This window comes from Prionailurus bengalensis, chromosome B3 (genome assembly GCF_016509475.1).
Source record: "Prionailurus bengalensis isolate Pbe53 chromosome B3, Fcat_Pben_1.1_paternal_pri, whole genome shotgun sequence".
NCBI classification, from domain to species: Eukaryota; Metazoa; Chordata; class Mammalia; order Carnivora; family Felidae; genus Prionailurus; species Prionailurus bengalensis.
In genome coordinates this window covers 98,611,638-98,638,357 of record NC_057355.1, presented here as the reverse complement: position 1 = coordinate 98,638,357, position 26,720 = coordinate 98,611,638, and the positions used below count along the sequence as shown (strand labels likewise).

The following is a 26,720-nucleotide window of genomic DNA, read 5'->3' as shown; positions in this document are numbered from 1 at the left end:
TAGATCAACATTTGTATGTATTTATGTGCTAATCTGTTGACTTAGGATAAAATCTTTTCTTTGTGAATCTTTCTTATATCACAAAAATTATCTTCTGTGATTTCTATTTTCCATTTATTTTTTATAATGCGCGTTTAAGTTTATTTATTTTGAGAAAAAAAGAGAAAGGTGGAGGGGTGGGCAGAGAGAGGGAGACAGAGAATCCCAAGCAGCCTCTGCACTGTCAGCACAGTCAAAACAGAGCCCAATGTAGGACTTGAACTCACAAACTGTGAGATTATTACCTAAGCTGAAACAAAGAGTCCGTCACTTAACAAACTGAACCACCCAGGCGCCCCTCTATTTCCCATTTCTTTTAGATGGTACATGAACTTGAAAATGTTTGTAAAACAATCTTGAGTGCAAAAACCTAGGTTTTCATAATTTTTCCAAAATTTTTATGTCATTTTCCTTATACCTTTTTAAAGGAGCTTGCCTTTAAAATTATTTGAGTTTTCATATAAATATCTCCTTTTATACTCCTATTTCTTTGACTTATGTAGTGAGTAATTGAATTACATAATTACGATATAGGCACAATTTGCATAAACATATTTGGAAACATACACTGATTCTTGCTAAGCATACGATTCAATTAGTGGGATCACAAGGGCCCAAATATTGTAGAATGTGGTCCAGTTATTAGCATTTATTGTCCTGTGAGAATCATTCTTTATGTTATATAGTGGGAGTGATCCACAATGAGAAATGCATTTAACATCCAATCAGTGTATATGTACGTATGTGTACACACACACACACACACAAACATATGAAACAAAAACTTTCATGAAATGCTACTTAACATTTCGTGCTGTATCTGTTTATATTCTGTTCTGTTTCTTTTTAAAAATGGTGGTGATCCACTAATGGATTATGACAGACAGTTTGAAAAACACTGAAATAAGGAGTAATTCTAAACACAAGCTAAATGGATTATCACATGAGCAGATGAGAAACTACTTTTTACTCTTAAATCTTTTCTGACTGTGATACTATTGTGTTTTTTTTCTTTTTTTTTTTGCTGTTTATTTTGAGAGAGAGAAGATGACATGAGTTGGGGAGAGGCAGAGAAAGAGGAGGAGAGAAAGAATCCCGAGTAGGTTCTGCACTGTCAGCACAGAGCCCAATGTGGGGCTCAGTCAACATGGGGCTCAGTCTCATGAACTGTGAGATCAGGACCCGAACTGAAATCAAGAGTCATTCAACTAAGTCACTTAGGTGCCCCTGATACTGTTGGTTCTTTAAAACATAAAATTGTTTGTAATTACGGTAAAATATACATAACATGAAACTTACCATCTTAACCATTTTAAGTATGCTAAGTATGTTGTTATGGAGCCATTGTGTGACTGGACATTTGGGTAACTTCTATTCTTTGGCTATTGTAAATAATGCTGCTGTGAATATGGGTACACAGATATCTCCTCAAGAGTCTGCTTTCAGTTCTTTGAGATATATACCCAGAAATAGAATTGCTGAATCAGATGGTAATTCTATTTTTAATTTTTTGAAGAATCACTGTACTTTATCCCATAGCACTATACCATTTTACATCTCCATCAGCCATGCACAAGCATTCCAGTTTCTCCACATCCTCATCAACACTTGATATTGTCTGTATTTTTAAAAAAATTTTTTTTTTCCAACGTTTATTTATTTTTGGGACAGAGAGACAGAGCATGAACGGGGGAGGGGCAGAGAGAGAGGGAGACACAGAATCGGAAACAGGCTCCAGGCTCTGAGCCATCAGCCCAGAGCCCGACGCGGGGCTCGAACTCACTGACCGCGAGATCGTGACCTGGCTGAAGTCGGACGCTTAACCGACTGCGCCACCCAGGCGCCCCGTTTTTAAATGTTTATTAGTTTTTGAGAGAGAGCATGGCGGGGAGGGGCACAGAGAGACAGAGACACAGAATCTGAAGCAGGCTCCAGGCTCTGAGCTATCAGCACAGAGCTTGACGTGGGGCTTGAACTCACTAACCATGAGATCATGACCTGAGCTGAAGTCAGACATTTAACCGACTGAGGCACCCAGGTGCCCCTGTAATTTTGGTTTTTTATAATAGCTGTCCTAATGAATGTGAGGTGGTATCTCATTGTGGTTTTGATTTGCATTTCCCTAATGATTAGTAATGGTGAGCATCTCTTCATATGCTTGTTAGTCATTTGTGTATCTTCTTGTGATAAATACCTATTTAAATCCTTTGCTATTTGGGGGGGGGGGGTTACATTTTTGTTGTTGTGTTATAGGAGTTCTTTATATATTATGGATATTAGTACTTTATCATATATATCAGATGCAAATATTTTCTTCCATTCTGTAGATTGCCTTTTTGTGATATTGTTTGGCTCAAGTACTCATCCAAATGAAATTTCATTTCATGTTAAGCTTACTTTGGGAAGAGAACCATAAGAAAGAAAGCTAGGCCAGTGTAACTTAAGGCTGTCACATTCCTTAGGGAATAGAAAGCACAATCCTGGAGCAGTTTTAAACCTGTTTTAATCTGAAGTATTTGCTTCAGTCATATACCAAGGAATATTTATTTGTGGACATAGCATTTAAATATTATTCAACTTTTGGGGCGCCTGGGTGGCTCAGTCGGTTAAGCATCTGACTTCGGCTTGGGTCATGATCTCATAGTTCGTGAGTTCGAGCCCCGTGTCGGGCTCTGTGCTGATAGCTCAGAGCCTGGAGCCTGCCTCACATTCTGTGTCTCCCTCTCTCTCTCTGCCCCTCCCCTGCTCATGCTCTCTCTCTGTCTCAAAAATAAACATTAAAAAAATTAAAAAAATAAGTATTATTCAACTTTTATTTCCCAGAACCAGAATTTATGATAAACAAAATAGAAAAATGACTACATAAGGAGAAATTACAGTATATCACTTATAGTTTACTTGAAATTACTTTACAGTGAATTGTTATATTATTGTTATTCATAGCAGTACTTTAAAGTTCATCTTATAGGTAATATATTTCTTTTTGGTTCTTTTCAAATTTAATCTTTCTGAGGTTGATGACAAACTACTTTCATTTTTTAATTTTTTTCTCAGATAAATTATAGATTTTTTTCTTAATACATAATTCAATCCTTATGTAAGAGGAACAAGAAAAAAATAATTCATTTCCTGGTTTATAAGTAACTTTGTTATTTTCTAGCATATTCTATGTTTATTCTTCTGTTGGTAAGAACTTATCTGGTCTCACTTCACAATTGATGTGTTCAAGGCCAAGTAACATTCTTTGCTTCTCTGGTCATTCCTTGGAAATTTAGTCATGGAAAGAATAAAAAGTCTCCTATCAAGAGAACATAATCCTTCTTAATTTAATTTAAAGCTTAACAGGAAGACCTATTTGTAATAATTCTAATGAGGCTCATTGGGAAAGAGAAGACAATATTTCGATATGAGACGATTGAGTTTCTTTAGGAAATACTTTTTTACTTTGAAAAACAGAGAAGAGGTGCAAAAATAGTATAGTGTGCTCCCTTCACCTAGGTTCACTAATTCTTAAGATTATGTAACATTTGCTTTGTCACTGGCTTTGTGTTCCTGTGTGTGAGTGTATTATAACAGTAAGACCTTGAGATAATTTCTATTAAGAGAAATGTTCTATCTATTGAAAAAGACTACAAGAAATATTTTGCTACATAATTAGTATTCTTTCAGTGCTGACACATGATTCAAGGACATCCTAAGGAAGATCATGCATTTTTTTTTCAAAGCATATAAAGAAAAGTGATAGGGTTTTAATGAGTTGAATTCTCACCAAATTACTAAAACACTATTTTTATGAAAATGTTGAGAGAACTTTATTATTACAAAAAAAGAATTGATCACATATATTATTTCACACCAAGACTGCATTCCCAGTATAATGAATTAGAAACAAATGTATAATTTATTATAATTTACCTTCAGGCACACAGACATCCATAGTAGATACAGCATTTTTATAGGAATTCAAGAGAATCATGATAAGTATTTCAAGAAGTCTCATAAAGAAAAAACTTACATGGTGTGTAAAATCTCGGGATATACTTATAGACAAGTAAGGAGAATAATGATTATCAAGTAAGCAAGGAATATATTCTTTAGTCAAGTTCATAAGATATTACATCTTTTTAAAAAATTTTATTTTTTATTTTTTAAAATTTACATCCAAATTAGTTAGCAGTTAGTGAAACAGTGATTTCAGGAGTAGATTCCTTAATGCCTCTTACCCATTTAGCCCATCCCCCCTCCCACAACCCCTCCAGTAACCATCAGTTTGTTCTCCATATTTGTGAGTCTCTTCTGTTTTGTCCCCTTCCCTGTTTTTGTAGTCATATGAAGTCATATGATTTTTGTCTTTCTCTGACTAATTTCACTTAGCGTAATACCCTCCAGTTCCATCCACGTAGTTGCAAATGGCAAGATTTCATTCTTTTTGATTGTCAAGTAATACTCCATTGTATATATACCACATTTTCTTTATACATTCATCCATCGATGGACATTTTTGGGCTCTTTCCATTCTTTGGCTATTGTTGATAGTGCTGCTATAAACATAGGGGTGCATGTGTCCCTTTGAAACAGCACACCTGTATCCCATGGATAACTGCCTAGTAGTGCAGTTGCTGGGTTGTAGGGTAGTTCTATTTTTAGTTTTTTGAGGAACCTCCATACTGTTTCCCAGAGTGGCTGTGCCAGCTTGTATTCCCAATAAGATACTACATCTTAATGAAAGATCATTTCCACTTTATTCCTTAGTTTAGGCATATATTGAAAGGACATTTCTCTCCTTGACCTCTTTTCCAAAGCACACCAACTTCATTTTATTTCTTAAACTGTGTAATTATCCAGTTTGTTTTAACATTGAGGGGGTCCCCTTCAACTCATGGTCACCAGATTTAGGCAGAAACCAGTGTTTTGCATAGTGTCTGCATCATTGTAGATAGGCAGTGAGTGTAGTGCACAGCAAAAAACATGAACCCTGGAATCGGAATTTCTGGGTTTGAATGTACTCTGCTGTTTATCTTGGGTGAATTACTTAACCTTTCTGTACCTTGGTTTCTTCATTTGTAATATGTATAATCATAGAGCCTGTCTTACAGAGTTGTACCAAAGATTAAGTAAGGTAATGCATAAAAGAGCATGCATAGAGTAAGAACTAAGTAAATGTGTATTGCTATTATTTGTCTAAACATTTAACAAAATTATAAGTATTTATACAGTAGTCATTCATTCTAATTACCTTTGGATATCTACCATGTAGTATACTAAAAATGAATAGGGGCTCCTGGGTGGCCCAGTTGGTTGAGTGTCTGACTGTTGGTTTCGGCTCTGGCCATGATCTCACTGTTGATGAGTTTGAGCCCTGTGTCAAGCTCTGCACTGTCAGCACAGAGCCTGCTTGGGACTTCTTTCTCCCTCTCCTTCTGCCCGTCCCCTGCTTGAGCACACACACTCTGTCTTTCACTCGCTCTCTCAAAACATAAATAAACATAAAAGTAAATAAAACATATCCCAGGGTTTAAGGAATTCATGGCTTAGTGAAGAAAATAAACATTAAACAAATAATTACAACAAGTAAATGTAATTAAGTGTCTAAGAAGTAGTACTGTGGAATTGCTGAGGCAGGAGTAACAATGTCTAGGGAAGTAAGAAAAAAATTAATACGGGCTTTGGGGATGTAGGGATTTTTATCCTACTCTGGTGTGTAATTTATTTTGGGGAGCAATGAAAGGTAAATGCTGAGGAGCTTTTGCAGATTAAGAGTGGCAGTAAATCACAATATGTGTAAATCAAATCATGTTGTGTATGGTAAACTTAGGTAGTGCTGTATGTCAATTATATCTTAATAAAACTGGAAAAAAGAGAGAGCCAGTAGAAACCTGACTGCATCCTGTATTGGACAGAAAATTACTCTAAGGATTATCAGGACATTGACAAAATTGGATATGCACAAAATTAGATAATAGAACTTCATGAATGTTACATCTCCTGAAGTCAGTCACTACCATAGAAGAGTATCTTTGCTATAAGTTGCACTGCTGGCATATTAAAGGAATGAAGGGGAATGATAGTATTTGAGAGTAATTTGTGTATCTCTTAAGTTTTCCTTGTATTCCAAAAACCATCTCAAAACTAGCAGTGGTTCTCCTTCCTCAGCAAGGAACTGAAAGGATAGCATCACACACTACTCTCAAATAGTTCAGGGGTAAAATGGTGCACATACCCTCACGCAGAATAAGGAAGCATATGTAGCAAAATGTTAAAAGTTGGTTACTCCTATTATACAGGAATTATTTGTATTGTTTTCATAAATTTTTTATAAATTTGATATTATTTTAAGAGAATATAAGGAGGGAGAAAAAGGAAGAGTTTCATAGAGAAGAGGCATTTGAGCTGTCCAGAGGCTAATTTGTCAGGTGGATAAGGAGGAGCAGAGAAACCCTATAGAAAGCCATAGAGATGTGAAAGAGCTTGGCTTATTTGTAAGTAGTTCAGTATGGTAATTTCTGTGTTGCCGTAAGATGTTTAGAATACATTCTTTCAAATGTCTATAGATAGCTTGGGTATTTATTTGATGTTTATTAAATCTCACTGATCTTAATTAAAGTTCAGGAAATGTTTAGCAAATTGGTGAACTAAGATCATTGCAAACAGAGCCACTGCTTTACATACTTTGATCACTAGGAAATCCTATGCTTTAAATACCCTGAAATATCCTTGAAATATCCTTTTTTTCCTGCTCCTTGACAGCCTTTAATTATAACATGGATATTTAGAAAAGACATGGCCATTTATATAGATGAGTTTGAGCAGCCTGAAGACTAAGTAGACTGTAGAAATAGTATCCTCATACACCTAAATAGAAGAGCAGCTCTCATTTTGGTAGACTGTCATTGTTAGAGATAATTTGAAATTTGGATTGACAGAAGCAGTAAGAAAAAAACTGTAATTAAGCATTTTATATCATCAATACCCATATTTACTAAGGAAATGTTTTAGAGTAGAGCTGAGAAGAATCTTTTGGAAGAAATCTTTAAAGCAGCAAAATAAGTGATTTGGCTAGTAATGTTTCACCTTTAGAAGTCCGAATGACCAAGCCCTGATCCTTTCCCAATTTCTTTGGTATTTTGCCTCTTTTACTTTCATCCTCTCAATTTCTTATTTCTTAATCTAGAAATTAAGGCTTTATTTCTAATGATAGTCTCTTCAAGTGTTTATATTGCTGATCTTTTGGTAATAAGACTTCTACATGTATCTCAAAACATGCCACAGATGGTTCTGTGTTCTGGAGAATAATTTTTAGGATATATAAATGAAAGGTAATGGACCTAGGAAAGCCTGGCTGGCTCAGTCAGAAGAACATGCAGCTCTTGACCTCAGGGTCATGAGTTTGAGCCCCATGTTGGGTATAGAGATTACTAAAAAATAAGTAAACTTAAAAAAGGTAATGACCTAGCACTCAAACAATATTTATTCAGTTCCTTGCTGAGGAAAGGGGATCATTATTGAATGGTTTTCAGACTGTTCTTGGAATATCAGGAAAATTTATCACAAAATTTCTAGTAAGGTAGTTTAAAATCATAAAATAGGTTTAAATTTTTAAAAATTTTCTGAAAGAATTGATTATAAGTTTTCCATATTCTTGCATAAATGTATTTTTGTATCTATATAATCTGTATATAATATCTACATAATGCTCCACTTTGACTTCTTTTGTCAAGCAAATTGAAATGTTGGAGGGGTGCCTGGGTGGCTCAGTCAGGTGAATGTCTGACCCTTGATTTCACCTGAGTTCATGATCCCACGATTGTGGGATTGAGCCCCATGTTGGGCTCCATGCTGAGTGTGGAGCTTGCTTAGGATTCTCTCTCTCTCTCTCTCTCTCTCTCTCTCTCTCTCTCTCTCTCTCTCCCTCTCTCTCCCTCTCCCTCTCCCTCTCCCTCTCCCTCTCCCTCTCCCTCTCCCTCTCCCTTTCTCTCCCTCTCCCTCTCTTTCTCTCCCTCTTCCTGTCCCTCTCCCTCTCCTTCTCCTTCTCTCTCTCTCTCTCTCTCTGTCTCTGTCTCCTCTGCTTGTGTTCTTTCTTCAAAAAAAAAACAAAAACAAAAACATTGGATCATCATCCAAACTGAATTATTTATTACAAGGTAAATTTTCTTTCATTTTGAGAGTGAGATACAAGAGAAATGTTGGATAAGTCCAATAAAGCCAGAGTTGTTAAAAATTTATAAACCTTATTTCTAAGTGTTAATGAGATAGAATATTGGCTTTCATGGTTTCTTGATATTTACTACAGTGGTTGAATTTTATGTTGTAAAAGATACCAGTTGAATCTCAAAGATGCTGTTTGCAGGAAAGTTTATGATGGATTGGGTTGCTTAATTTTGTATACTTGATTATGTTATATAACAAAGATATGCAAGCTTTTAGACATTTCTGAAACATAAGAACTTAATCATTCAAGAATATGTAATAACTTATGTGGTTATCTTATAGTTACTAACAAAAGCAACCTGTAAGCTTCATGTTTTGCATATTTCAAACTATTTTTATGTATCTGGAAAATGTCCAAATGTTTTTCACACTTGCTTCTTTTTCTGATTGCTCTGGCAGTAGTACTTTATATGTGTATTATATTTACATATATAGAAAGAGAGTTGGTTTTGAGAGATCAGGTATGTAATGAAATAAAAGTATAACTGGTTTTATTAAGCATATATTAAGCATATTATTAAGCATATTTAAAATTCATTTAGAGTTAATAATTTTTGTTGCTCTTTCCTCTAACTATAAGAAAAGAAAGAATTGAACAATGCAGGTTTAATATTTGTTTGTTTTTTTTAGCAATTGAAAGCATGTAGTGAAGAGCAGGAAGACAGAGAATGTTTGAACCAAGCTATTACTGCTCTTATGAATCTCCAAGGTAGTATGGACCGAATTTACAAGCAGTATTCACCTAGACGCCGACCTGGGTAATTCCAAACTGTTGAAAATATGAATGCTTCTGCATACTTCATTTATAGATCTGATGCCTAATTTTTTAAAAGAAGTCTTATTCGTAGTGATAATTGCTTTCTTGAAAGTTATACTTTTGTCTTACATTTTTCTTTTGGTCTTTGAGCTTAAAATTGGCATTGTCAGGAGCGCCGGGGTGCCTCAGTCACTTGAGCGTCCGGCTCTTGATTTTGGCTCAGGTCATGGTCTCAGGGTCCTGGAATCAAGCCCTGTGATGGGCTCTTCCCTGGGTATGGAACCTATTTGAGATTCTCTCTCTCTCTCTCTCTCTCCCTCTCTCCCCCACCTTCTGTCCCCACTCAAACTCTCTCTCCCTGTCTCTCTCTAAAATTAAAAAAAAAAATTTAATTGGTATTGTCATATTGTTGAGATAGTATATCTTTTAAAATTTTATTAAATATAGTCACTTTTGTATGTTATATAAGAAATTTAGGATTCTTTGTAACTTTAGTTCTTATGGCATTTGGAATGAAATACAGTTTCTGTAGTACTTTTCTTTCACAATAATGAAATTGAGGCATGTGTCTCTTGTGGCAAAGTTAGTAGGAGGAAGTAATGCTGAGCGCAAAATCTAGTGTTTGATTATTTAATATTTTTATCACTTGATTTGAGGTAGCTTAAAGAAATTTGGATTGCTTAGTCATTGAAAAAGCTAAATTTATCTTTTTTTTTTTTTTTTTTTTTTTAGGGATCCTATTTGCCCTTTTTACAATCGTCACTTAAGAAGCAAGCATCTGGCTATTAAAAAAATGAATGAAATTCAGAAAAACATAGATGGATGGGAAGGCAAAGATATTGGACAGTGTTGTAATGAATTCATTATGGAAGGTCCATTGACACGAATTGGTGCTAAACATGAACGGCATATTTTTCTCTTTGATGGCTTAATGATTAGCTGTAAGCCCAATCATAGCCAGTCACGCCTTCCAGGTTACAGTAGTGCAGAATACAGATTAAAAGAAAAATTTGTCATGAGGAAAATACAAATATGTGATAAAGAAGATACCTGTGAGTGTAAACATGCTTTTGAAATAGTATCCAAAGATGAAAACAGCATAATATTTGCTGCTAAGTCTGCTGAAGAGAAAAATAATTGGATGGCCGCACTTATTTCTCTTCACTATCGTAGTACACTAGATCGAATGCTAGATTCAGTGTTATTGAAAGAAGAAAATGAGCAGCCATTGAGATTACCAAGTCCTGAAGTGTATCGTTTTGTGGTAAAAGACTCTGAGGAAAACATTGTTTTTGAAGACAACTTGCAAAGTAGAAGTGGAATTCCCATCATTAAAGGAGGAACTGTGGTGAAATTAATTGAAAGGTTAACATATCATATGTATGCAGGTATGTGAAACTCATTACAAATGCTTGCTTACCTGGGTTGTGCCATTTTTGGGGCACCTGAGTGGCTCAGTCTGTTAAGCGTCTGACTCTTGATTTTGACTCAGGTCATGATCTCACAGTTTGTGAGTTCGAGCCCCACATCTGGCTGTGTGCTGACAGAACAGGGCCTGCTTGGGATTCTGTCTCTCCCCCCCCCGCCCCCTCCTCTCTGTTCCTTCCCTGCTTGTGCTGTCTGTCTCTCTCCAAATAAATAAATAAACTTAAAAAAAAAGTTTGCCACTTGTGATAAGCACCAGTTTTTGTACATAAGTGATGAATCACTAAATTCTACTCCTGAAGCAATATTACCCTGTATGTTAACTAACTAGAATTTTTTTTAAAAACTTGAAGCAAAAAGAAAAAAATGCTTGAGGCATGGAAAAAAAGGGATTGCTTCTAAAATATAAAAAGAATTCCATAGGATCAAAGGGAATAAATAACTAATTAAATGTCTGTAAAATACAGTATTGTTGGTGCACATGGGGTGGCTTAGTTGGTGAAGCGTCTGACTTGGCTCAGGTCATGATCTCACGGTTCATGGGTTTGAGCCCCACGTCGGGCTCTGCACTGACAGTGCAGAGCCTGCTTGGGATTTTCTCTTTTTCCCTCTCTCTCTCTGCCCATCCCCCACTGTGCGCTCGCTCTCTCTCTCTCTCTCTCTCTCTGAAAATAAACTTAAAAATATATATGTATAATATTGTTAACTTCATTAATTATTAAATATTCATAAAAATTGTATGACTCTTAAATTGGAAAACAGTCCTCATTTATCAAGAAATACCATGGGGTGCCTGGGGGGCTCAGTTGGTTAAGTATCCAACTTTGGCTGAGGTCACGATCTTACGGTTTGTGGGTTTCGAGCCCTGCGTCGGGCTCTGTTCAGACAGAGCCTGGAGCCTGCTGTGGGTTCTGTGTTTCCCTCTCTTTCTGCCCCTCCCCTGCTCGTGCTCTGTCTCTCTCTGTCCCTCAAAAATAATAAACATTAAAAATTGTTTTTAATTAAAAAAAAAAAAGAAATCCCATAATTGGCAGGAAGACCATGGTGGGAGGAACCAGAATAAAAAGAAAAAGGAAAAGGGGCACCTGGGTGGCTCAGTAGGTTAAGCTTCTGACTTCTGCTGAGGTCACGATCTTATTGTTCAGAGTTCAAGCCCTACATTGGGCTCTTTGCTGACACCTCAGAGCCTGGAACCTGTTTCAGATTCTGTATCTCCCTCTCTGTCTCTGCCCCTCTCCTGCTCTCACGCGTGCTCTCTCTCTCTCTCTCTCTCTCTCTCTCTCTGTCTCAAAAGTAAATTAACATTGAAAAAAAAAGGAGGAAGTCCTCCAAAATATGCTACTTTGAATTAATGAAACTGAATAAATTGAACATACGTCCCATTTTATACTCTTTATCTTTTCAGATCCCAATTTTGTCCGTACTTTTCTTACTACATACCGTTCATTTTGTAAACCACAGGAATTACTAAGCTTACTGATTGAACGGTAAGAAAAATATTTATTTTACTTAACACTTGATAAAAAGTTAACTACTTTGTTCCTTGCAAAGTGATGGGGACCTAGTATGTGCTCAGCTAGTTTTTGAACATAATATATTTGGCATTAAATTAGTAGTATTACTGTTCTCTTCAAACAATGTGCTCATTGAAATATCTTTTATAACAGAGGTCTCTTCAGATCATAGCAATATTTATAGTGGTAATCAAAAAGACCTAATTTTGAGTATGTATTTAAATGAGTTTTTGGGGGGCAATAAAAACTTCCTTAAAAGAGACTTTTTTACTTGTCACTTTAAAATAGACTTTTTACTAAAGAAAATTTCAAACCATATAAAAGAGTAAATGGAAGAGTACAGTAAACCCCATTTATTCATCATCCAGCTTCAGTAATTATCAACCCATTTTTCATCTCTTTCCCTACTGACTTCAATACTCTAACCCAGGATTATTTAGAAGTAAATCCTACACAACATATTTCATCTGTAAATATTTTCATTTTCATTTTCCAAAAGATAAATATTCTTATTAAAAACATAATTAAAGTCTTATATGTAAAAAAATTAACAGTTCCTTCATTATGATTAGTTTTTTAAAAACTCTAAGTTTTGGATTGAATTTTTCTTCTTAGGTAGTGTCTGGGCTCCAAAATAATTTTTGTTTCACATATAAAAACCTAATACCAGAATTACATCTTCACCTGTATCATTATATTGTACTGTGAAACTAAGTTTACCAGACTGAATCAGTGTAATGTGCTGTGAAGATCTAGTTAGTTGTATTTCCATGTCCAAAATAAGAAAAGCACACTTCTTAGACTCCTATTTTAGCTATATTTCCTATGATTGGGCAAGGTTTCCTTTTATTTGTTTGTTTTAGCTTTGATTGTTACCTTATCCACTTAAGTGTGTTCTTCAAATATTGTTTAAAATTCAGTTTGGGCCTTCTCTTGTATGTATAGTCATTTAAGGAAGTTTATGTCTACTTTAATTTTAACAAAATAAATATTAAGGACAGATTATTAGATATACCAATTCTGTTACATCATTTAAGAAAGTTTTTCTCCTTATAGATTATTTTTATATAGCTTGATCTTTTTAATTGACCTTTTCTGTATTGATCAGTAGTAGTTACCAAACTTGTTTTGATAAAAGTAAGAATATTAAACCTTCCTACTGTATAGCTAAAGAACAATTTCTTACAGTATGTAATACTTCGGGGAAAGTTTATCAGTAATTGCACTTTACACATAAATGATAAGAAAGAAAGTTGCTTAAATAAAATATTTTTTCTGTTGTATTTTAAATCCTTTTCATTTGTATATGAAACAAAAAAATTTCTCTCATTTTGCTTCTTTTTTTCTTAGATTTGAAATTCCAGAGCCAGAACCTACTGAAGCAGATAAATTGGCAGTAGAGAAGGGCGAACAGCCAATCAGTGCAGACCTTAAAAGGTTTCGCAAGGAATATGTCCAACCAGTACAACTTAGGTTTGGCCTGAATATTTTATTTTTTATGTGCTGTTCAATTTTCAATATACAGTTAGCATACCAGGATACCTATTAAGTAAAAATTATAAAATTTTATGTGAGTGTGCCTACTGTCAACTTTGCTCCTCCTCCTTTGTGATCATCTAGTAATTCTGGTCTATTTTATAGTTTATGATATTTATGGAATCTATAGCTCTTTCCCCATTATTCTCACACAAAACATAGACATTTATTACTTCATCTAAAAAATCATTTCAGCAATTTCTAAAAATGTTAATTGATAATAGCAGCTGCTAGCTGTTAGGTACTCACTGTGTACCTAAATGCCTTATCGTTTTTATCTCATCCTCATAACACAGTTACTACTTTATATATGAAAGAAATTGAAACTTATATGAGGAAATTGAAACTTAGCAAGATAAAGTAATTTGAGATAGGTCATATAAAGAGAACAGCAGGACAGGTTTCAGACTCCATTCTGACTTCTTAAGCCCGTGTTCGTTTTTTATACCACTGAGATTGGAAATTGGAAGCTCCTTTGACTATCTCTCTTTACAGTCCCTAACTGTACATGATCTAAATATTTTTTTCTTTGTAAATATTAAGATTCCTTGATTATTGCTAACTAATAAATTACAACTTTGGAACTGAGTATATGATTTATTTTCCAGGATAATTGTCACAAATGAATGTAGTTTCAGAGAAATGATAGAGTTCCCAGCTACATGACTCTCAGCCAAAACTTTAAAAAATTTAAGGGGTACCTGGCTGGCTCAGTCAGAGCATGCGACTCTTGATTTTGGGGTTGTGAATTTGAGCTCTGTGTTCGGTAATAATAGTTATGTATTCTATTTTAAATGTTTAAGTGGCTTTAAAAAATATATCCCTATATAATTTGAGCAATAGCTAAGATTAGCTAGGGGAAGCCATCTTGGAAGAGGTAAATCTGAGTGCCCCTAAAGGGTGTATAGGATTTAGGTAGGCAGAAAATGACCATAGGTATTCAAGGTCCTGGGAAATAGTATGAACAAAGGCAAGAAGACAAAAGTGAGAATGGTGTGCAAACGAAATAAGTACGGAAACTAACTCAACAGAAATGAAGACAATGTATTGCAAGAAGTAGTAGGTGGTATTAACTATATGGAATGAATGGGGTGGAATTCAAGATGGCCTTGAAATACAAGCCAGGTTGTTAAAATAGTCCTACAAACATTAAAGAATTTTTAGCAATGATGGTAATTTTTATAATGATTGTAACATTTTCTATTGTTGTATTGCAAAATTTTTAACATAAATGAAGTTTGAGAGAATTTTACAGTGAGAGTTCATACATCCACCACCTAGATATACTGTTAATTTTGCTATATTTATTTTATCACACATATATTCATTTATTATTCTTTTGGTCCATTAATTGTCAAATTTAGGGGATGTATTTCAAAGTACACTTCTTAAATACTTCAATTTGTATATCATTAAAAGTGCATTATTTGTTTAGTGTACTTTTGCATCTTTTTTTTAAGTTTATTTAAAGAGTGAGTACATGTACATACACATGCACACACATGAGTGGAAGAGGGGTAGGAGAGAAGAGGAGAGAGAATCCCAAGCAGGCTCTGAGCTGTCAGCACAGAGCCTGATGTGGGGCTTGATTTCATAAACTAAGATTCTGACCTGAGTCAAAATCGAGTTGGTTGCTCAACCAGTTGCCCCCCAGTAGCCCCAAAACAATCACATCTTAAATGTACTTTGGTTGAATTTTAACAAATACATACATCTCTGTAATCCAAACTCCTTTCAAGATATAAATGTTCCCATCACCTCAGAAAGTTTCCTCATGCCTATTCTAATCAATTTTTGTCCTCATTGCCCAAAGCAGTATTCATCTTCCTCCATAGATTGGTTTTATCTGTTTTAGAATTTCATATAAACGGATTCTTATGTACTCTTTTGTGTCTGACATTTTTCACTCATCATGCTTCTGAGCATGTTTTTGCTTGTGTCAGTAGTTTCTTCTGTTTTATTGCTAAGGTAGCAATATGAATATACCACAATTTTTTTTCCCACTGAAGGACACCTGGGTTCTTTTCAGTTTTTTATTACTATGAATAAAGCTGCTATGAACTTTATTTTATAAATCTTTTGTGAATACATTTTTTCATATGTCTTGGGTAAATAACTCAGAGTGGAGTGGCTAGCTTTGTAGAGTATTTATATTTTTGGTTTTAAAAGAAACTGTCGAATCTTTCCCCAAAGTGATTGTTCTTTATTACACTCTTACCACCAATGTATGAGAGTTCCAGTTGCTCCATATCCTCACCAACATTTAGTTATGTCAGTCTTTATATTTTAGCTGAACTGGTGGGGTATAGTGGTATGTCTTTGTAGTTTTAATTTGCATTTTTCTTTTAAAAAATTTTTTTTTACATTTATTTATATTTGAAAGACAGAGCACTAGTGGGGGAGGGGCAGACAGAGAGGGAGATACAGAATCTGAAGCAGGCTCCAGGCTCTAAGCTTTCAGCACAGAGCCTGATGCAGGGCTCGAACTCACGAGCTGTGAGATCATGACCCAATTGGAAGTCAGATGCTTAACTGAGTGAGCCACCCAGGTGCCCCATCTGTTTACATTTTCTTAATAATGTCTTTTGGTCAATGGAAGTTTTTAATTTTGATGAAGTCTAATTATGAGATTTTTTTTCCTGTACATGATACTAATTTTAAAATTACATTAGCTGCTGTAGAAATTATGAAGGACAGAAATGGGTAACAGATTGACCTAAGTGTGAACTAGAAGTTAACAGTTTTGTTTCTTTGAAATATTTTCTAAGCCACCGAGTCTACCAGGCACACAGTAACTTAAGATTGTTTTATTATAGATAACATGACAGAGATTGGGAATTTAAAATTTTTTTTTTCAACGTTTATTTATTTTTGGGACAGAGAGAGACAGAGCATGAACAGGGGAGGGGCAGAGAGAGAGGGAGACACAGAATCGGAAACAGGCTCCAGGCTCTGAGCCATCAGCCCAGAGCCCGACGCGGGGCTCGAACTCACGGACCGCGAGATCGTGACCTGGCTGAAGTCGGACGCTTAACCGACTGCGCCACCCAGGCACCCCGAGATTGGGAATTTAAAGTTTTTTCTTAGCCTGGGAGAAAAACTAAAGTCGGGTGGGGTTGGGGGGGGAGAGAAGCTAACCTACAAATGGTCATTTTTTAAAATAATGAAGAAAAAATTCTAAAGTAATTAATTTACACTATCATTATGTAGTGTTATATTTGTTATATATAATGTTATATTTATACAGATAGATTAAATCTCTGTTTGCAAGGTTGTAAGAGTCATTTTTGAGATACTACAAAACAAAACAGCTCTGTCAGAAATATTTTTATCTTGACATAAAATAAGGAAATGTGGGCATAACTGTAGATAACAGAAGTCTGATGATAGCACTTGAGTTTGGAAACGAATACACTAATCTTATTTGATTTGCCATTTTATGTGAAAAATATATCAATTTAGATCTTTAAAAAATCCTTTTCAATTTAAGAATTTAAAATAGTGTTTGTACTGTACAGAAGATGAATTTTCTACATATCTATAAAGAAAAGTTACTTTTCCTAAGCATAAAGGGGTAGTTAAATATGGAAACTACAATTTTTATGCTTATAAATATTTTTAAAGTATAATTTTAAAACAATAAATTAGTCTTGAGACCGGTTTTCACATCATTGAAGTACTTAAGGTTTTAACTAAATACAAAATAGAGACTCTGAGTGTTATATTGGCCCTTGTATATAAAGTTGTCACTATGATATTAGAGAAGTAGAAGAAGCTTAGGTTTTGCTAAAATGTGTTTCTTTCCATTTTTTTTTAGGATCTTAAATGTGTTTCGGCACTGGGTTGAACATCATTTTTATGACTTTGAAAGAGATTTGGAGTTGCTTGAGAGACTAGAATCCTTCATTTCAAGTGTAAGAGGTATATTATTTAAAGGTTTGATTGAATCTTATGTTGCACATGAGTTGATTTTTAAATTTGACTTTTAAATAAGCTGAACTATTTTATGTATTTTAACAGTTGAAATAACATTTGGTATGGTTTATAGATTCTAAGGAACTCACATGTTAGAGCCACTGGAAGTCTGAGAACCTTACCTTTTCAAGTTTTTTAGGAGAATCTTTCTTTAAAAGAAGTTATAAATCTTCTTTAATAAACATTTAAAATTTTATCTCAAGGTTTCCATTCTTTCAACTAATTTTATCTATTTTCGTGTTCTCCTTAATCTTATTCTTTAGTTTTGAATGGTTAACAGCTTTTCAAAATGATATTTACTTCTGGAAAAGTCTTTGTATATTTTTAGCACCTGAAAGATAGGACTTTCCTATCTGAAGTTTCAGAGCACAGCCCATGAAATTAAATTCTGCACCATGAACATTTAAGCAAATGTATATTATTGAATCAAGATCATTTATCTAACAGTATAAGGCATTAATTAAGAATAGTTTAAACCTAACTTCTCTCCTACTTGTTTTTACTTAAGGGGGATTTTATTTAAAATAGAGACTGTGATTCCTTTGTTTCAGCTTTGAGATGTTTAAGATACATTATCATCATGTGTGCCTTGATACTTGTTTTTGGTAGTAAATTAATTTTTTTATATTATTTTCTTAATGAGGACACTAAATTATATATGATCTCAGAAACTCCTAAAATAATATATGTAGGGGCACCTGGGTGGCTCAGTGGATTGAGCATCTGACTTTTGAGTTTGGCTCGGGTCATGATCCCAGGATCGTGGGATCCAGTCCAATGTTGGGCTCTGCATTAAGTGTGCAACCTGCTTAAGATTGTCTCTTTCTCCCTCTGTCCCTCTCCCCCACTCACACTCACTCTTTCTCTCTCTCTAAAATAAAAAAATAAAATACATATATGTATTAGAATAAAGCAAGTAAAGGGTTATGTTAATATCTAAAGTTGATGTCATAAGGCCTTTCTGAAGTAAGTTATACCACAGCATAACCAAATAGTGATGAGGGAAAGTTTCTTTTTATAAAAATATTTTAACTAATAAATGGAGAAGGAATGATAGAATTAGAATATTACTATTTTTCAACTCCCTAATAATATTGTAACAAGAGAAGTAACTGGACATTATATGCTGGCTGTTGGAACTATTTGTGCAAGTATTCATGTCAAAAAATTGATCCTATATCGTATCACATCTCTGTGCGTGTGATTTACAGAAAAAACAGGGAACAGAGATACCACAAAAACAATTGGAAAAATTCAGACTTGGGAAATACCACAAGGCAGATGATTCCATTTTAACAAGTGAATTGCAAGCAAAAATGAGAGAGAAAAGGAGAGACTGTAAATTGATGAAAAGAGATTTGAGACACTGACTCAGTGCAATTTATAGTTCATGTTCAAACCCTATTTCGAAGAAACCAACTATTAGAAAGCATTTATGAGATAATCACGGAAATCTGAGCACTAATTAGATATTTGATGATATTAAGTTGTTGTCATTTTTGTATATGATAATGGTATTGTGGTCATTTAAAAAAGTGTTTAATTTTTTAGATACATACTTAAATACAAATGAAATAATATGATATACTTGTTTCACAATAACATGGGGGGTGGAGGGAGGGCATGAGTGGGGTTAGATGAAACCAAAATTGGCCATGAGTTGATAATTATTGAAGCTGGGTGAAGATCAGAGATTATATGAAGATTTGCAGTCTGTCAAGTAAAAGGTATTTTTTTATTTGTACTCTGCAACACAAACATAGGGAAAGCTATGAAGAAGTGGGTAGAGTCAATTGCTAAGATCATCAAGAGGAAGAAACAAGCTCAGGCAAATGGAATAAGCCATAATATTACCTTTGAGAGTCCACCTCCACCAATTGAATGGCATATTAGCAGACCAGGACAGTTTGAAACATTTGATCTTATGACACTTCATCCAATAGAAATTGCACGTCAGCTGACACTTTTGGAATCTGATCTCTACAGGTAAACAATTAATGTTCATTTGCTGCTCTGTTTTCAAGAATCTTAAACATACCTCTGTCTATTTTCAGAACATTTTGCAAATTACTTATGAATGCTTAAAAATGCCTCATGTCGGGGTGCCTGGGTGGCTCAGTCGGTTGAGCATCCGACTTCGGCTTAGGTCATGATCTCACGGTTCATGGGTTCGAGCCCCGCGTCAGGCTCTGTGCTGATGGCTCAGGGCCTGAAGCCTGCTTCGGATTCTGTGTCTCCCTCTCTCTCTGCCCCTCCCCTGCTCACACTCTGTCTCTCTCTCAAAAATAAATAAAGATTAAAAGAAATTTTTTTTTAAAAATCCCTCATGTCTTCTTGTGGGCTTGGAGGAAAGCTCACAGCAGTTTTTAACTACAATTTTTTTCTATAGGTAAAAGTCTTATTGCTGTTTAGGCCTAAGTAGGGCCTAGAAATCCTTCACTAGAGTAGTGGTAGAGAGAAACTATGCAGCAGAATAGCAACACTTTCAAGGCAGTCACCCAGCTTCTGCTCCTAATACTTTCTCAGATTGCTTTAGTTGGAGTTGGTTCAGCTAAATCAGTCAGTATGGATCGGTACTCTTAAAGGCAGCTGAGTAAATAGAATATTGAGTGAGACAAGCTTTATTTTCTTTTTTCAGGTTCTACATAATCAAAATTTAAATTTGGAGTTTGAGTTAGGTTTGCTAGGCAATTGAATAACAAAATTTTTAGAAGAATAAAGATTCCATTATTTTTTGAAAGGAGTCTTAAGTACTTCAGCTGTTTGAAGTCAGTATTAACTTTAGGGGCGTCTGGGTGGTTCAGTTGGTTAAACATCTGACTTCAGCTCAAGTTATGGTCTCACGCACAGCTTGTGAGTTCAAGCTCCATGTTGGGCTCTGCTGTCAACACAGAGCCCACTTCAGATCCTCTGTCCTCCCTCTGCCCCTCTATTTAAGTTAAAAATTCATATTAACTTTAAAGAAAAGTTATTAGGTGTGATGATGACCCATGCTTAAAACTTCTGAACCACTTTCTTTCATTTGTGAAATTCATTAGAAATGTGCTTGGCTGTTTACTTTGATCTGTATCCCATCATCTGTCTTTACTTGTAAAACACTTCCTGCCATTACCCTGTATCCATGCAGATCACCCATTCACAACCTAACCTTTACAGTTTTATGGTTTCATCACTTCCAATGTCATTCTCCACTCCAAATCAAAACACCTGTCGTGGTCATATTCCATATCTTGTTATCACTCCAAATCATTCTTATTTCAAAATTACTAATTCAAGCAGCTTCTAACTATAGTCTTCTCTCCTTTCAGCTTGCGTTTATCAGCTTCTTCCTCTACCATCTTTTTTTAAACCACTGTCCCTTTCCCATTACATTAGCCCTATTCTGTCTTCTTCCTAATTTAAGCTTTCTTCTTTCATTTACAACCCAGGCTCCTATGAAGAGTACAGGCCTTGCAGGTAACTGCCTCCTCCCCCAACTCTGTCAAAAAATGACCTCCCACCACTATCATTCCATCAAAAACTTTTCTGCATTTAGGAATCCCTTCCAAAATACAAATACCTTTAAGAAGTTATCCTGATTGGCAGCCACTTTTTTTTAAAGGGAAAAGCAAGAATATACAAAATTTAGTGCTAATGGAGAATGTAGGAAGGCAGCAGAGATAAAATCTTTTCCTTCTTTAGAATTGGGCTTCTGGTTCGCCCTGGCCGTGCCATTCAGAATTTAGCACACACATCAGAAGTTGTCAACATCTGATTCAGAGTGTTGTGTTGTATTTTAAGTAATTTGGAGTTCAGGTTGTTTTTTGCTTTTGTAAAGGTAGGAATGAGGGACTTGTTACATGAGATTAAAAAGCAAATAGTACTGTATCAAGTTTTTCCTCATATAGTAACTGTTACATGAGTGGACATCAGAAACAAAACAAAAACACTTAGCTCTGGACCTGCCTTCAGAACACAGAAAATAGGTTTGTTAAGTGATATGTGTATTATGGATTACACATGTTATGGATTACATGTAAAATGTTGACATTGTAAACTGAATTTCTGGTGAAATAATAGAACCACATAAGAAAACTTATTTTAAAAACTGTTAGCAAGTATCCATGTATACTTGAATCTACTGATTAAAAACCTCTTTTTAATTAATTAATAGCCACGTCTGTAGGACATTGATGGGTTTGCCACTGGTCAATTTTTTAAATATGTAATCCTGACTGACTGTATACACTGATTTAATCTGCTTTTATGTCTGGTTTTTTAATGAAGTAATTCAGGTATTTAAAAAAATGTAGAAAATTACATAAGGAGGGCTCATGAACAACAAAAGCATTACAAAAATGAAATCCTTACACTAATTCCTCTCAATTCCATTCCTCTTCTTTCTCCCAATAACCACTATCCTTTATTTGGTGTTTATTGTTCTTATGTATGTCTTTATAACTTATATACATACACACATTGATCAACAGTATATAATATTGTTTTGCAGATTTAAAATAGTTTATACTTATGTATCATTCTGCAACATATTTTGCACTTAAATTGTTTCTGGTATTCACGTTGATGAATATAGCTCTAGTTTGCTTATTCTAATTACTGTGTGATATTCCATTATATGAATGCTCCATAATTTATCTAGTCTCTTGATGATGAACCTGTAGGTTGTTTGTGATTTTTCACTCTTGGAAATAATGACTGCTTCACTGAATATTCTTACTCATGTTTTCTTATAACCTGGTGTATCTAGAATATATACCTAGATAGAATTGTGGGGTAATTGAATATGTATATCTTCAGTATTTTGAGAAATTGCTAAATTTATTTACAAGGTGATTGTTATAGTTTTCACTTGCACATTAGTGTTGGAAAGGTGCTGTTTTTTTCACATCTTTACCCATTTGGTATCATTAGACTTTTGTTAGTCTGACAGGAGTGAAATGGCATTTTGTTGTGGTTTAATGTTCTTCTCCCTGAATAAGAGATAAAATATTTTTTCATGTTTATGTGACTATTTGGGTCCAGTCCTCTGTGATTTAAACCTGTTTATATGTTTGTCCATCTATCTTTTGGGTTGTCTTTTCCTTACTAAGTTTTAGGAGATCTTTAAATAATTTTGATACTAATCATTTGTAAGTTAAGTTGGAATGATTTTTGGTTCCACAGGAAAGTCCAGCCTTCTGAACTTGTAGGGAGTGTGTGGACCAAAGAAGATAAAGAAATAAATTCTCCAAATTTATTAAAAATGATTCGCCATACCACAAATCTCACCCTCTGGTTTGAAAAGTGAGTGTTTACTTATTCTGTCTTATTACTTCTTAATAATCATAATAGAAGTCATCTATAAGCTTAAATTCTGGCTAAAAATACATTTCTTCTTTTCTACATGAGGTGAGGAAATTGCATAATTGCATTTTAAGCCATGATTTTTTTTATTTTTATTTTTTTGGTTAGGTGCATTGTGGAAGCAGAAAATTTTGAGGAACGGGTGGCAGTACTAAGTAGAATTATAGAAATTCTGCAAGTTTTTCAAGATTTGAATAATTTCAATGGTGTATTGGAGATAGTCAGTGCAGTAAATTCAGTGTCAGTGTACAGACTAGACCATACTTTTGAGGTAAGTTTTAGGCTTAAATATTTTATCTTTTTTGGGGGGGGAGATACAATTGATGTAAAAGACACTGGTTCTACCACCAGTAGTTTTGAATGAATCCCTTATAAATCATCTTATTCCCTTAAATATATCAGTATACACTGGTAAGCCTAGGATTCTTCAAGGAATGTGAGACTTGAGACTCTGTTTAATATGCTACTTAAATGTAATGAAGTTCCAAATGGATTTTTCCAGTGACACATTGATTGTTTCAAATAAATGACAAGCATTTTAAATATAAGTATACAAATTACTTCAATTACCTTTAGTTTAATGTATACAGTCAAAGAAAGAGGAACATGGAGAGAAGTCTTTCTAAAACTTAAAATTAGGTTTTTTTAATTATATATAAGAGTACATGTTTAGTGTTTGTTATAGAAAATTCAGAAGATACAGAAAGTATATGTTAAAAAACACATACTCTTGGATCCAGAAATAAAAGTGCCAGACTGTATGGTTAATGTACAAAGATGTAGTTTCTGCAGCGTTAATTGTAGTAGCAGAAAACCACTAGTAGTAGTAGTACTACTAGTAGTAGAAACAACCTGTATGTCCATAAATAGAATGGCTTGAATACATTGTTCTACACCAACAGTGTAGAATACTATCCAGCTATAGAAAAAAAAGTGAGTAGGATCTATGTATTGTATTAAAATAATATTTGTAATATTATAGGGGAAAAACTTTAGAACAATGAGTATAATACGATTTCATTTTTATGTAACAAAACAGAGCAAACCCTAAACATGTTAATGGAATTGCATGAGCATTGAGAAGAGTATGGAAAGATACATACTCTTTTCTTAACATTGATTCTTTCGGTTGGTTATGATTAGAGGGGAGTGGAAGGCAAACTGCTTTCATGTATGTATTTTTCTATTTGGGTGTTTGCATTTTATTTATTTGTATGAATTTTTCATATATGAAGGATATTAACAGTTGATTATTACCAAATATTAATCTATTTAATAGATTAATAATTTTAATTCTGACTTTGAAAAACTCTAAAGTGTAATGTATTTATTTTGAGAGGTGTAAGTTTTAGTCTCTTAATATTAGGTATAGAACAATATTTATAAAATATGTCTAAAGCCGAAAGAATAAAAATACAAACAACACCTGTATACTGGTATCCAATTTAAGAACTCCCAATTCCATCTCCTTTTTCATCAGTTCAGAGCCAATTACCATTCTGAATTTTGTTGCTTATTATTTTCCTATAGTTTTATTATTTGTATCTCTAAACAATGTACTATTTCATTTTGCATGTTTCTTAATTATATATGAATATAGTTTTTCAAATGCTTTTTTTATGCAACATTATCTTCCTAAAATTCATCCAGGTTGGGGCACCTGAGTGGCACAGTCATTTATGCATCCAACTCTTGATCTTGGCTCAGGTCAAGATCTCACGGTTCGTGAGATAGAGCCCCGCATCAGGCTCTGTGTTGATAGCGTGAAACCTGCTTGGGATTCTTTCTCTCCCTCTCTCTCTGCCCCTACCCTGCTCACGCTCTCTTTTTCTCTCTTTCCAAATAAATAAACTTTAAAAAAAAATTCATCCAGGTTGTTTCTTGCTGCTATAGTTCATTCTTTTTCATAGCTGTATCATATTATAAGAATAAATTTACCAAACTTTATTTATTTATTCATTAGTTAATGGCCATTTGCATGTTTCCAGTGTGAGGCTGTTATCAGTTATAGTGCCATGAACATTCTCTAAATAAATCCTAGTGCATGCATGCACAAATTTCTCTGTTATTTACCTAGAACTACTAGATGATAGGATATGGGTATCATTAGCTATACTAGAAAATGCCAAATTGTTTTCCCAAGTAATTGTACCAGTTTATACTCCCACCAGAAATGTGTGAGTTCTGGTTGTTTTACATTCTCACCAGTACTGACATTGTCAGTCCTTTTCATTTTCTAGTCTTGTGGTTTTGGTTGATAAGCCCCTGATTTCTAATGAGTTTGAACCTCTTTTTAAACATTTATTGGTTCTTCGTATTTCTTCTTATGGAAATTTTTTGACTTTTTAATTGTTGAGTTTTTCTTTTGAATCTGTATGAGTTCTCTTATATACTGGAACTTAGTCTTTTGTCAGTTAGTGTGTGATAATATCTCTTGTCAGATCTTCCCTTTTCACCTTTTTTTAAATGTCTTTTGATGAACAAAAGTTCTTAATGTAGTCAAATTTATTTATTTTGTCTTTTATAATTTGTGCTTTTGGGTGTCTGTTTAATTGATCTTCCTCTAAGATGTTAATGTTTTGTCTTTCACATTAAGTCCTTAATCCAGCTGAAGATAAGTTCTTCTTACATTTTTTAAAATGTTTATTTATTTTGGGGAGGGGGAGAGAGAGAGAGAGAGAGCCTGAGTGGGGGAGGGGAAGAGATAGAGGAAGACATAGAAGCAAGCTCCAGCCTCTGAGCTGTCAGCATAGAGCCCCTTGTGGGGCTCAAACCCACCAGCAGCGAGATCATGACCTGAGCCAAAGTTGGACGCCTAACTGACTGAGCCACCCAGGTACGCCATAGCTGGAAATAAGTTTTCAGTATGGAGTGAGGTTGAAGTTAAATTTCATGTTTTGTTCCATATGGCTGGCTAGCCAGTTGCTTCCATACATTTATTGACAGTTTGATGGGAGTTGCATTGGTTATATAAATTGCAGTTGGTTCAATTGATGAAGAACTGACAATTTTACAGTGAGTTTTCCAAACCATGATCATGTGTATCTCTCCATTTATTTATTCATTTAATAAAGTTTTATGGTTCTCTTCATGAAGATCTCATACCTTTTTGTTAGATTTATATTAGAATATTTTTTAATATCTTGTTTTCTTTATTGATGATATCTAAAAATGCAATTGATTTTTGCCTATTAGTTTTATATCCAGAAACTTTGCTAAATTCTCTGATTCTCTATATGTAGATTTATTTCTTCACAGACAGTTATTTCCTCTGTGAATACTGACAATTTTTCTTTTAATTTTCTAGAACTTTATTTTTTTGTTCACGCTAGTTAGGACTTCTGTATAGTACTGAATAAAAGTTAACAATGCAGTCACCTTTGCTTTTTCCTTAAGTTAAAGGAAATGCATTGAATAGTTTCTGTCAAGTATAAAGTTTGCTCTGTGTGTGTGTGTGTGTGTGTGTACTTACAAGGTTAAAAATAAAGTAATTAATTTGTAACAAATGTAATAATGAAATATAAAAGAAATGACTCTGCTTACTTGCTTTACTAAATTTTCATTCAATTCTTCTCTCCCTCCCACACCCTTCTCCTCCTTAGCAAAATCTTACCCTTAACCCCAAAAGACCTTTCAGTAGAAAGTACAAAAATATTTGAATGCTTTGGGACTATATTTCTCTCCTATAGCTATAACTTGAAACTCTGGCTAATCAGAAATATAACTAATAAGGTCTTGGGAAGAATTTTTTATTGCTTAATCTAATTTACATCAAAAAAACTGAAAAGTTTTATATTTATAGATAAATCATTTCAGGCAAGTACGGAAAGAAATACTACACATCCTTAATTTAAAAAGTTATTTTTCAGATATTTGCAGAATTTTATAAAATTCCAAACTCTGTGTTCATAAAATATGATTGA

At 34.3% G+C, this 26,720-nt stretch overlaps 1 protein-coding gene across 3 annotated transcripts in view; it reads left to right on the top strand.

Moving 5' to 3' along the window:
- Positions 1 to 26,720, top strand: part of SOS2 (SOS Ras/Rho guanine nucleotide exchange factor 2) — a 91,292-nt gene that overhangs the window by 46,455 nt on the left and 18,117 nt on the right. For all 3 annotated transcript variants that reach the window (XM_043556096.1, XM_043556097.1, XM_043556095.1), the window contains 8 exons: positions 8,878 to 9,005; positions 9,737 to 10,392; positions 11,835 to 11,916; positions 13,294 to 13,416; positions 17,297 to 17,400; positions 19,218 to 19,440; positions 22,618 to 22,737; positions 22,906 to 23,068. In XM_043556096.1, coding sequence (XP_043412031.1) covers positions 8,878 to 9,005; positions 9,737 to 10,392; positions 11,835 to 11,916; positions 13,294 to 13,416; positions 17,297 to 17,400; positions 19,218 to 19,440; positions 22,618 to 22,737; positions 22,906 to 23,068 — 1,599 coding nt within the window. The remainder of the gene's footprint in view (positions 1 to 8,877; positions 9,006 to 9,736; positions 10,393 to 11,834; positions 11,917 to 13,293; positions 13,417 to 17,296; positions 17,401 to 19,217; positions 19,441 to 22,617; positions 22,738 to 22,905; positions 23,069 to 26,720) is intronic.